Raw genomic sequence first — 13,238 nt, 5'->3', positions numbered from 1 at the left:
TTGATTGTTTTTTATGGACTTTTTGAAATAATGAATAAGTGGCAACAAATCTGTCGAGATCCTTTTCACGATCTTTCACGATCCATAATATCAAATTTTACAAATATACTCATTTTTGCAAAGTTTCTGAATTAAAAAAAAAAATCCAAATATCGACTAGAACTAATTATGCAGTACTATTGAATGATACTTTTTTCTAAAGGAAAAGTGGTTTATGTATTAAAAATTTGAAAAAAATCGTATTTGTTTACTTTTTTTCTCTCAAAAATTACGAAATTCAATCTGCCTTTTGTAGTCGTGTGAAAACGGTGTATTTTGTTTATAAGGTTTAATGTGTGATCAGTAAATAACAATTCTATCCTGTGAATCAATGCATTTTTCACCAAAATTCATATTTAAAACTGTTGTACAAGTTATAAGTGAATTTTGGTCAAATTTTGTACAAATTGTAATTTGTACAGGCACTTTTTGTACAAATTATAATTTGTACAAAGGCAAAATACAAATTATAATGTGTACAATATTTTTGTACAAATTATAATTTGTACAAAATGATAACTTGTACACAACATATACATATTAAAATCTTCACTTTTTCAAAGCTTTTCACAACCCACTGTTGTAATAGGATCTTGATAGGGGAGGGGGTTCATTTCTTCCTTCCTTAATTTTTAGAAAAAATTTCTGTATCTATTTTCCTTCTATTCTTTTTTCAGTCAATGCCATTTGAACTCTGTTTATTGTTGTCTCATTGGCCAACATAACACATCTCCGGACTTTTTAAAGGCATTCTTTCAAATGTGTGACATTCATAACTTCTTCAATCTGCCTGTTAATGACTTCACAAATGTAGAAATAATCAAGTCTGATGCAAGATATCATATTAGTTTTGTTTTACACCTTCTAAATATAAAACACACCTGAATGTAAAAGGCATCCTTGAGTTTCTCATAACATTAGATTAGTATACCTATTCTCAAGACTTATTTATGTGTCTGTCTTAAGTTATGAGCCAGTTATTCAGTATATGTGGTCACGGTTGCTGTCTGTCATATTTGTTTTTCATATTTTGTTATAAGATTAACAGGTGGTTGGTTTTCTTATTTGAATTTTTTTTAATTTAATAATGTTGAGGCCTTTAATAGATGACTCTAGATCTGTAATATGGGTTTTGATAAATATTGAAGGCCATACAGCATGATACAGTGTCTTATAGTTTATTGTAGTTGTTTGCATCTAAATCAATGGACTTAATACTGATTTTTAAATTTCACCTATCCGGATATCTGAATATATTAAGGACAATATCTAATTCAAACGGTCAAAAATCAACATAAGAAAAGCATTACATGAACCACTGTCTAAACAGTTCAGAAAAATAATACCAAAATTAAAAATCATAACGTTTAATAAAAAAAACAAAATTCTATAAATTATCAAAACAGTTTTAAATGTCCTGTCACTTGATTCACTAATTCTTCTGGTCCTACAAAATTCAAATGAACACATTAATATTTATAGTCATACAGATAATGAAACTAAAGGCTTCTTAGAGCTTGTTGCCTTTTTTCAGTGATTTTACAAATTAGGTCCCTTAATTTAGACATAAGATAAAATGTATGGGACATAACTCTTTAATATTCATAGGACTGGTGTGTGTTGTCTACCATTTTCATGAATATATTTCTAAGCTTCTTAATAACACTGTAAATTCTAATTCTGTTTCAAACACAAGGTGTTACACCACCAAATTTTTCGTCTCTATCATTCTTTAGTAAAACAACGCATTGATTACCTTCCATTTGTATGATATTCAAAAAGGTAAAAGTCATAGATTCACTTCTCTTCTCATGAATTGTTTATGAAACCATTAACAAAATAACGAATTATGGTTTTTTTTAAAGGTGGTCTTAAAAAGAGGTTTTCTGTGTGGTCAGAGTAAAGTCTGATCAGTTTAAACATAGTCAGCCTCCAGGAACAATAATTTTCTACTTTAGACGATTTCAGAAACGGATCCAAACAAAGTTATCAAAGGTAACAACATGATGCACTGCAATTGCCAGTCATTGAATGTGAACTGCAAAAAGCAGGAATTTATTGTGTTTTTATCCTTCTGAAAAAAGATATAGGAAAATCTACAAAAAGATTTTTTTTTTCATTCTGTCTAAAGATTTTTTTACTACTCAACTATTTGCTATTAAACCAGGTTTAATCCACCATTTTTCTACATGATAAAATGTCTGTATCAAGTCAGGAATATGAGTTGTTATGCATTCTTTGATATGTTTCAGCTTTTGATTTTGTCATTTGATTATTGACTTTCCGTTTCCGATTTTCCTAGGAATTCAGTATTCTTGTTATTTTACTTTTTACCCCCTTTTTAGCTCACCTGGCCCGAAGGGCCAAGTGAGCTTTTCTCATCACTTGGCGTCCGGCGTCCGTCGTCGTCGTTGTCCGTCGTCGTCCTGCGTCCGGCGTTAACTTTTACAAAAATCTTCTCCTCTGAAACTACTAGGCCAAATTAAACCAAACTTGGCCACAATCATCATTGGGGTATCTAGTTTAAAAATTGTGTCCGGTGACCCCGCCAACTAACCAAGATGGCCGCCATGGCTATAAATAGAACATAGTGGTAAAATGCAGTTTTTGGCTTATAACTCAAAAACCAAAGCATTTAGGGAAAATCTGACATGGGGTAATATTGTTAATCAGGTTAAGATCTATCTGCCCTGAAATTTTCAGATGAATCTGACATTCCGTTGTTAGGTTGCTGCCCCTGAATTGGTAATTTTAAGGAAATTTTGTTGTTTTTGGTTATTATCTTGAATATTATTTTAGATAGAGATAAACTGTAAAAAGCAATAATGTTCAGCAAAGTAAGATCTACAAATAAGTCAACATGACCAAAATGATCAGTTGACCGCTTTAGGAGTTATTGCCCTTTATAGTCAATTTTTAACCATTTTTCGTAAATCTTAGTAATCTTTTAGAAAAATCTTCTCCTCTGAAACTGCTGGGCCAAATTATTTGAAACTTGGCCACAATCATCATTGGGGTATCTAGTTTAAAAATTGTGTCCGGTGACCCCGCCAACTAACCAAGATGACCGCCATGGCTATAAATAGAACATAGGGGTAAAATGCAGTTTTTGGCTTATAACTCAAAAACCAAAGCATTTAGAGCAAATCTGACGTGGGTAAAATTGTTAATCAGGTGAAGATCTATCTGCCCTGAAATTTTCAGATGAATTGGACAACCTGTTTTTGGGTTGCGGCCCCTGAATTGGTAATTTTAAGGAAATTTTGCTGTTTTTGGTTATTATATTGAATATTATTATAGATATAGGTAAACTGTAAACAGCAATAATGTTCAGCAAGGTCAGATTTACAAATAAGTCAACATGACCAAAATGGTCAGTTGACCTCTTTAGGAGTTATTGCCCTTTAAAGTTAATTTTTAACCATTTTTCGTAAATTTTATATATCTTTTACTAAAATCTTCTTCTCTGAAACTGCTGTGCCAAATTGATCCAAACTTGGCCACAATCATCTTTGGGGTTTCTTGTTTAAAAAATGTGTCTGGTGACCTGGCCATCAAACCAAGATGGCCGCCACGGCTAAAAATAGAACATAGGGGTAAAATGCAGTTTTTGGCTTATAACTCAAAAACCAAATAATTTAGAGAAAATCTGACATGAAGTAAAATTGTTAATCAGGTCAAGATCTATCTGCCCTGAAATTTTCAGATGAATTGGACAACCTGTTTTTGGGTTGCAGCCCCTGAATTGGTAATTTTAAGGAAATTTTGCTGTTTTTGGTTATTATATTGAATATTATTATAGATATAGGTAAACTGTAAACAGCAATAATGTTCAGCAAAGTAAGATCTACAAATAAGTCAACATGAACAAAATGGTCAATTGACCCCTGTAGGAGTAATTGACCTTTGTAGTCAATTTTCAATCTGCTTCCTTTGTTTAATATTCACATAGACCAAGGTGAGCGACACAGGCTCTTTAGAGCCTCTAGTTTAAATAATCATGCATGTTGAAACTTATGGTGGCTATTTATTTTGTGTTCCTTAATAGTTTTTGTGGTTCTTTGCTTATCCCTCTTACATCTTCAAAACTCACTTACTGTGGATTCATTAATAGTCATTGGATACCAATTTTCAAGGAGCCACTTATATAAATGTTGAACGAATTATAAGTTTTATAAAGGGATGTATGCAGACTTATCAAAAACATGAAATTAAATATCCAGGAATATGCAAGTTTTCCTTGAACCACAAACATTAGTACCCAGGAAAATAAATGAATTCACAGTTTTTCCTTCTAAATTGATAAAAACCTACCTGGTCCTATACCAGTCACTGTTATAGATCCCGGGGCTATCTGAGTACGACCAGCATCTTTTACTAAACTAGCATTAAGTCCTAAAGATCTAGCTTCTCTGGCTATTTTTAATCTAAAAGAAAAACACATATTGAAAAACATGTAGTTATGTTAAATAGACATGATAGATATAAGAAGATGTGGTATGAGTGCCAATGAGACAACCCTCCATCAGTCTTCACGCTGAACAGCAGCCCAGGCTTGTAAAATTGCTCTCGGGCCTGTAAAAATCATATCTACAGGACAACAGAATCTAAATAAAAAATTTCAAAATTGAGCTCCGGGCCTGTAGTTTTAACAGTTCATCCTGAAGACTGCTCCATCCAAGTCAAAATTTGTAAAAGGTAACCGTTATAGGTCAAAGTTTTTTATTATTATAAGTTATAATAATAAAAAACTTTGACCTATAACGGTTACCTTTTACAAATTTTAAAATATAACAAGATGGTATCCAAGAAGGACTTTGATGTTTTAGACAGATTTTTATTAAAATAAGATGTGTTCATGACTAATAAAATAAGATGTGTTCATGACTAATAAAATAAGATGTGTTCATGACTAATAAAATAAGATGTGTTCACATGACTAATAAAATAAGATGTGTTCATGACTAATAAAATAAGATGTGTTCACATGACTAATAAAATAAGATGTGTTCATGACTAATAAAATAAGATGTGTTCACATGACTAATAAAATAAGATGTGTTCACATGACTAATAAAATAAGATGTGTTCATGACTAATAAAATAAGATGTGTTCATGACTAATAAAATAAGATGTGTTCATGACTAATAAAATAAGATGTGTTCACATGACTAATAAAATAAGATGTGTTCATGACTAATAAAATAAGATGTGTTCACATGACTAATAAAATAAGATGTGTTCATGACTAATAAAATAAGATGTGTTCACATGACTTATAAAATAAGATGTGTTCACATGACTAATAAAATAAGATGTGTTCATGACTAATAAAATAAGATGTGTTCACATAACTAATAAAATAAGATGTGTTCACATGACTAATAAAATAAGATGTGTTCATGACTAATAAAATAAGATGTGTTCATGACTAATACAATAAGATGTGTTCACATGACTAATAAAATAAGATGTGTTCATGACTAATAAAATAAGATGTGTTCACATGACTTATAAAATAAGATGTGTTCATGACTAATAAAATAAGATGTGTTCATGACTTATAAAATAAGATGTGTTCACATGACTAATAAAATAAGATGTGTTCATGACTAATAAAATAAGATGTGTTCATGACTAATAAAATAAGATGTGTTCACATGACTAATAAAATAAGATGAGTTCATGACTAATGAAATAAGATGTGTTCACATGACTAATAAAATAAGGAGTTGTGGTATGATTTATAATGAGACATTACCACCAGAGTTAAAAAAATAAGGAAGAACAAAATAAATTGTCACTATATACAGCCTTCAACTATGTACAAACGCCATACCATAAAGTCAGTTATAAAATGTAGTTACATGACAACTTATGAAACAATTAAAAAAAAGAAAAAGTTCTAATAACTTTATATTTAACAATACATTTTACCTTGGATAAAGATAAAAATGTTTAATGTGCTAGTCACAAAAACTTTTAAAAAAAAAGGACAGAAATTCATACTGTATATATAAGCCATTGAAAATTACTGTTTTGCTGTTTTACCCCTATCAAAAGATAACATGCTGTATTATTATTTTCATTCACCATTGTATTTAAAATGTAAAGCAAGTATAAATTTAAACAATTAATGGAGAAACAAGTTTTTTATTGCAACTTTATGTATAAAAATAAGAGATGTGGTGTGGTATGATTGTCAATGAGACAAATTTCTACAAGAGACCAAATGACAAAAAAATATTAACAACTATTCAACAATGAACAAAGCCCATCCAGAGTCAGCTAGAAAAGGCCCCTAAATTACAAATGTAAAACAATTCAAACAATAAAACTGACGGCCTAAGTTGTTCTCCACCACATGTAAAATAACAAACAAATACAAATGTTGATAGTAACTAGAGTAAAGCATATACACATATTATTATATCAATACAACCAGGTGCTCTGCAGGGCGCAGCTTTATACGACCGCAGAGGTCGAACCCTGAACAGTTGGGGCAAGTATGGACAAAACATTCTAGCGTGATACAGCTCTGAATTTGGATTGTGATCAAATTTTTGACATTACATGGTTTTTTTTTACACAAAACAAATGTCAAGATTTTACAAATTTTACAATTAAAGATTTCTTCTTCAAACTTTTTAAATCTAAAATTAAATAGTTGACACAGCATAGGTTTCTGACAAAGAATGAATGTGGTCTAATGAACTTAAAAATTTGTTTTTGCCTTTTAGCAATTCACTATGCTGTTGAATATTAATCCTCTCAAAAAAATGTTTGAAGAAATTTTCTTTTTATTTATGAAATCTGAAATGAGAAAAATTTAACCCCACCCCCCTTTTTTTCACATTCCCGTTTCCCTTTTTCCAAAACTGATATCAATTCAAATTTCTAATGGAGTTTGCAACAATAACTACTCTTTTAAATACATCATAAAATATTAAAATGTAAAATAAAGTGCTTGTTATCACTGAATGGTAAAGATTGGTTGGTAGTAAAAGTGAATATACATTGTTTATTGAATAAAACAATAAAAAAAACTTCATCAGCAACATTTTATATTGGCAAATTTCCAATGAAGTTATTTACATAAAGTTATTGGCAAATAAAAATAGAAAATGACATCATAGTCATGTCTGGCAAATGTCCAACATACATTATCTAAAAACATTTTAGATAAGATAAGGAAATAAGATGTAAAAAAAACTGCTTGTTATCACTGAATGGTAAAGATTATTTTAATTTATCAGTTGGTAGTAAAAAGTGAATATACATTGTATAACAAAGATTTAAGTTGATTCTGGACAAAGAAAGATAACTCCAATTAAAAAAAATCTTGCTATTGCACAATATTTTGCAATTAGATATTTCTTGCTTACTATTCTGGACAAAGAAAGATAACTCTAATTAAAAAAAAATTTGCTATTTCACAATATTGTGCAATTAGATATTTCTTGCCATTGCGCAATACTGTGCAATTGAAAAGACTTGCTATTGCACAATACTTAATATAATAATTTTAGATCCTGATTTGGACCAACTTGAAAACTTGGCCCATAATAAAAAATCTAAGTACATTTTTGGATTCAGCATATCAAAGAACCCCAAGATTTCAATTTTTGTTAAAATCAGACTAAGTTTAATTTTGGACCCTTTGGACTTTAGTGTAGACCAATTTGAAAACAGGACCAAAAATGAAGAATCTACATACACAGTTAGATTTGGTATATCAAAGAACCCAATTTATTCAATTTTTGATGAAATCAAACAAAGTTTAATTTTGGACCCCGATTTGGACCAACTTGAAAACTGGGCCAATAATCAAGAATCTAAGTACATTTTTAGATTCAGCATATCAAAGAACCTAACTGATTCATTTTTTGTCAAAATCAAACTAAGTTTAATTTTGGACCCTTTGGACCTTAATGTAGACCAATTTGAAAACGGGACCAAAAGTTAAGAATCTACATACACAGTCATGACAGTTAGATTCGGCATATCAAAGAACCCCAATTATTCAATTTTGATGAAATCAAACAAAGTTTAATTTTGGACCCTTTGGGCCCCTTATTCTGTTGGGACCAAAACTCCCAAAATCAATACCAACCTTCCTTTTATGGTCATAAACCTTGTGTTTAAATTTCATAGATTTCTATTTACTTATACTAACGTTATGGTGCGAAAACCAAGAAAAATGCTTGTTTGGGTCCCTTTTTGGCCCCTAATTCCTAAACTGTTGGGACCTAAACTCCCAAAATCAATACCAACCTTCCTTTTGTCGTCATTAACATTGTGTTTAAATTTCATTGATTTCTATTTACTTAAACTAAAGTTATTGTGCGAAAAACCAAGAATAATGCTTATTTGGGCCCTTTTTTGGCCCCTAATTCCTAAACTGTTGAAACCAAAACTCCCAAAATCAATCCCAAGCGTTCTTTTGTGGTCATAAACCTTATGTCAAAATTTCAAAGATTTCTATTCACTTAAACTAAAGTTATAGTGCGAAAACCAAGAAAATGCTTATTTGGGCCCTTTTTGGCCCCTAATTCCTAAAATGTTGGGACCAAAACTCCCAAAATCAATACCAACCTTCCTTTTGTGGTCATAAACCTTGTGTTAAAATTTCATAGATTTCCATTCACTTTTACTAAAGTTAGAGTGCGAAAACTAAAAGTATTCGGACGACAACGACGACGACGACGACGCCAACGTGATAGCAATATACGACGAAAAATTTTTCAAATTTTGCGGTCGTATAATAACTAAAGCGCTGTATGTCAAGTCTTATCTCATTGGTGAGCACCATGGAAACTTGAAAGTTTATTAAGATCAATTCAGAAAGACATCATAGATTTCTGTTTACCATTCTTAAGGACACACAAATATTAACATGTAAAATTCTTCAGGACATACATATCATCAATAATAATATTCTTACGTACAAATATTAAAATGTAAAATTCTTCAGGACATACATATATTCAATAACACTATTCTTATATACATACAACGATTCCTCTGTTTCTGTTTTGACAACAACTTTTGGCTGACCATACATTCTCCATTTCCTGAACATTTCTGGGTCTGTTTTACTGACAGCTTCATATGACATGACTGCAGCATGACAGCACTACAATACAGAAACAATAAAGTGTTTTACTGACAGCTTCATATGACATGACTGCAGAATGACAGCACTACAATACAGAAACAATAAAGTGTTTTACTGACAGCTGCATATGACATGACTTCAGCATGGCAGCACTACAATACAGAAACAATACAGTGTTTTACTGACAGCTTCATATGACATGACTGCATCATGACAGCACTACAATACAGAAACAATACAGTGTTTTACTGACAGCTTCATATGACATGACTGCAGCATGACCATGATGACAGCACTACAATACAGAAACAATATAGAGTTTTACTGACAGCTTCATATGACATGACTGCAGCATGACAGCACTACAATACAGAAACAATATAGTGTTTTACTGACAGCTTCATATGACATAACAGCACTACAATACAGAAACAATACAGTGTTTTACTGACAGCTTCATATGACATGACTGCAGCATGACAGCACTACAATACAGAAACAATAAAGTGTTTTTCTGACAGCTTCATATGACATGACTGCAGCATGACAGCACTACAATACAGTTTTACTGACAGCTTCATGACATGACTGCAGCATGGCAGCACTACAATACAGAAACAATACAGTGTTTTACTGACAGCTTCATATGACATGACTGCAGCATGGCAGCACTACAATACAGAAACAATATAGTGTTTTACTGACAGCTTCATATGACATGACTGCAGCATGACAGCACTACAATACAGAAACAATAAAGTGTTTTACTGACAGCTTCATATGACATGACTGTAGCATGACAGCACTTTCTAGTGAATATATAGTGAGAAGAAAGTACAAACATGGCCCTATAGATGTACTTTCTTCTCACTATCTATCAATGTAAAAAAAAACCATCAAAACATTAACATGAAGTTAAAAATGCTGTTATAAATATTATTATTATTTCTACTGCTTATGAATATCATGAATATTGTGTTGATTTTAAATCATACAGAACTAAGGTATTGTTCTCCTTATAATCTCTAACATCAATTCCATGTGTGTAAATTAAGCTTAGTGAAATACATGCTTTTGATGTTATTCAAAGAACAAAAATGAAATAGATATGGTATAATTGCCTATGTGACATGTGTGACAACTATCCACCAGAGTCCAAATGAAGTGGATGAGAGTCAATTTAAATTATTAGTTCTTTGGATAAACATGATAAAGACCATTCTTTTCATAAAAGAAGGAGATATAAGAGATTTAGAATAAAATTAACATGTCCACTAATGTTATTTAAAGTCATATGAAACCTCAAATAAAGAAAAAATATGCATATGTTTTTTAAAACTAAATGGATAGTTTTCATTATACAACTTATGAATGTTATGTACATATACTTTTTTCTGAGAAAAATTCTTTAATTTGTCCACATTTAGAAGAAGTTTACTTATTTTTAATTGCTTGCTGCCAGGAAGCAATCGCCGACATATTTTCCATATGCATAGTGACCTAAGCGTTACCCTCCTCGTAAAAATCCGGTGATAGCAATACGCATGAATCTGTCATTAAAATAAACAATTACCTGATTGTATATGTTAAACACGTGCTAAATACCCATGCTTTTTGTTGATTATGTACTATAAGGTGACAATCGGTAAACTTCAGCTTCAAAACACGGCATTTAATGAGTAGCTATATTTGTTAAATCATAACAGACAGATAGAAAAAAAATTGACGATTATACAATATATTTGCGTAAAAAATGATAAAATCGTGCACAGAGGACTAAGTTTATGATATATATACATGCATTGGTTCAAGAATTAATTGAACATTATTTTTCACCAGTCACTCGTTTCTTATGACTTTAAACATGTTAAATCTTCTAATATGCATTTTTTACCCTTCAGATTAGCATGATTAGATGATTAGTTATGACTGCAATATTTTGGTTTCTTTTTTATAATCAGAATATTATCAAGAATATAATGATTATAGACATTTATCATGTTTATATACACCTTATGATTACATATTTAACAAATGTTTAACTTCATTTCAGTTTATTTACAACAGACTTTTTTTCTCCATACCATCTATAATCAAGAAACATTAAATTCACCTGTGCAGCTGCTTTTCCTTTTCCCATTTTCAAATCATTCCTTACAACAAATACCAATTTGTACTCTCCACTATCTGCAGAAACTACTGCCTGAAAAAAACAATGTACATAAACATCATGAACATACTTCAAAATACTTTGAGTGTGTAAATGTATATATATATAAGTACGTCTGAGTCGGTGACAACTTAATACTTTGAGTGTGTAAATGTATATATATATAAGTATGTCTGATTCAGTGACAACTCTACAACAGATTTAAACATCGGATCACCTAGCTAATATCACTCCCAGTTTTTTTGTTTCTATTGCTAAATTAATTCTCTATATATATAAGAACGTCTGAGTCAGTGACAACTCTACAACAGATTTAAACATCAGATCACCAGCAATGATGGTGATACATGGCTGTGTATATTATGTATATATAACTCGTCTAAACATCAACCAAATAATTGAAATGACTTCACAAAGTTCTAAAATCCCTAAAAACAGGACCAACATCGGAAACAATACGGTATTTCTGTTTCTTTTTGAACATTAAAATATATTACAAATTAATATGAGGCAGGCATGTCCTGTAAATGTGGACAAAGTCTGTATGAATTATCTTTTTTGTAACTTAAATATTTGTTAAAAAAAGAAACGGAAATACCGCAACGTTTCAGATTTTGGTTCTGTTGTTAGGGATTTTACTTGTGACGTTATTTAATTTATGGCGTCATGTTCAATGAAAACAAAGAAACACAATGCATCAGGTTACGTTAATTCATATCAAAGACAAAGAATTATTCGAAATGAAATATTGGTATTGTGTTCCTGGAGTTCCTATATTTTACTAGACTACTCAGAGTCTCACGACAACGAGCCTGGAAGAAGGAAGTAGATTTCTGCGTTCTGCGCAAATTCAGAAATTAAAAAAAGCCACAAATTTTTTTGAACAATTTTGAGTTCATTAGTACGATGAAATTTTTTTTATTGATTTTTCTACTGTAATCGGGGACTTCATCATGTTCATCCCCATATTATTTGAATTAAAAAATAATTGATACAAACTTCGTCCTCTTTTTCAGTTAACGCCTGCCTAATATGGGGACGAAGTCCCCAATTACGGTAGAAAAATCAAAAAAAAAAAATCAAAAGTTTCCCGAATTTTTCATTCTACTAAATGAACTCAAAATCGTTAACTTTTTTTTCAGATCTACTTCCTGTTCCGGTTTTCCCAGCATTCGCTCAGAAATCTACTTCCTTTTCCAGTCTTGTTTGCATGAGACTTTGAATAAAATATATATTTATCAGTCTAGTAAAATATAAGATTGGAACTCAATACAAATTCATTTTTAATAATTGTTTGATATGAAAAAAACGTTACCTGATGAAAGCGTTCTTTTGTTTACATTGAATATGACATCATAACTTAAAGAACGTCACAGCTAAATCCCTAACAACAGAACCAAAATCAGGAACGTTACGGTATTTCCATTTCTTTTATCAATATGTTTGAATTCAAAAAAATAATGCATACAGACTTTGTCCCCATTCACAGGTTATGCCTGCCTCATATTATTATTCCAAGACTAGACTTATATTTTTTTTTTTGTGAACAACCCCAAAAGTATACATGGCATCAAGGATTTGTATAGTGGTCTCACTATACAAATCCTTGATGGTATAGAGTTAACTTGAAAATTACTTCATTTAAACCATTTTTAGATGATAAAATAGCTATTTGAGGTCGGAGACGTCCTCTAAGAAACCATCCAATGACAAGACCGACTCCTATTCCTACAGCAACATATCCTGTTTGCTCTTTACTGAAAAATGATGTCATTTTTACTATTTATTTTCAGCACATTTATTTTGCTCAATGTTACCTTTTTCCTCTAGTTTCAAGTAAAAATAAGACTGTAATAAACACTAAACTGATTGAGATCGTGTTTCTCTCGGAGGGTGCGGACTTCTCCCAG

The 13,238-nt window shown here is 31.0% G+C and overlaps 1 protein-coding gene across 1 annotated transcript; it reads right to left on the bottom strand.

Annotated features, from left to right (window-relative positions):
• Positions 1-1,390: 1,390 nt before the first annotated feature.
• Positions 1,391-13,139, bottom strand: LOC143075841 (peptidyl-tRNA hydrolase 2, mitochondrial-like). Its single transcript, XM_076251416.1, has 5 exons — positions 12,965-13,139; positions 11,272-11,361; positions 9,055-9,176; positions 4,354-4,466; positions 1,391-1,486 (listed from the first exon to the last, which is right to left on the bottom strand). Exons 1-5 carry the CDS (start codon positions 13,100-13,102, stop codon positions 1,437-1,439), a joined length of 513 nt encoding a protein of 170 aa, XP_076107531.1. The 5' UTR covers positions 13,103-13,139; the 3' UTR covers positions 1,391-1,436.
• Positions 13,140-13,238: the final 99 nt, after the last annotated feature.

Source organism: Mytilus galloprovincialis, chromosome 5 (genome assembly GCF_965363235.1).
Source record: "Mytilus galloprovincialis chromosome 5, xbMytGall1.hap1.1, whole genome shotgun sequence".
In the NCBI taxonomy this organism is placed as follows: domain Eukaryota; kingdom Metazoa; phylum Mollusca; class Bivalvia; order Mytilida; family Mytilidae; genus Mytilus; species Mytilus galloprovincialis.
The sequence above is the reverse complement of the archived record's forward strand: the minus strand, read 5'-3'. Positions and strand labels throughout refer to the sequence as shown.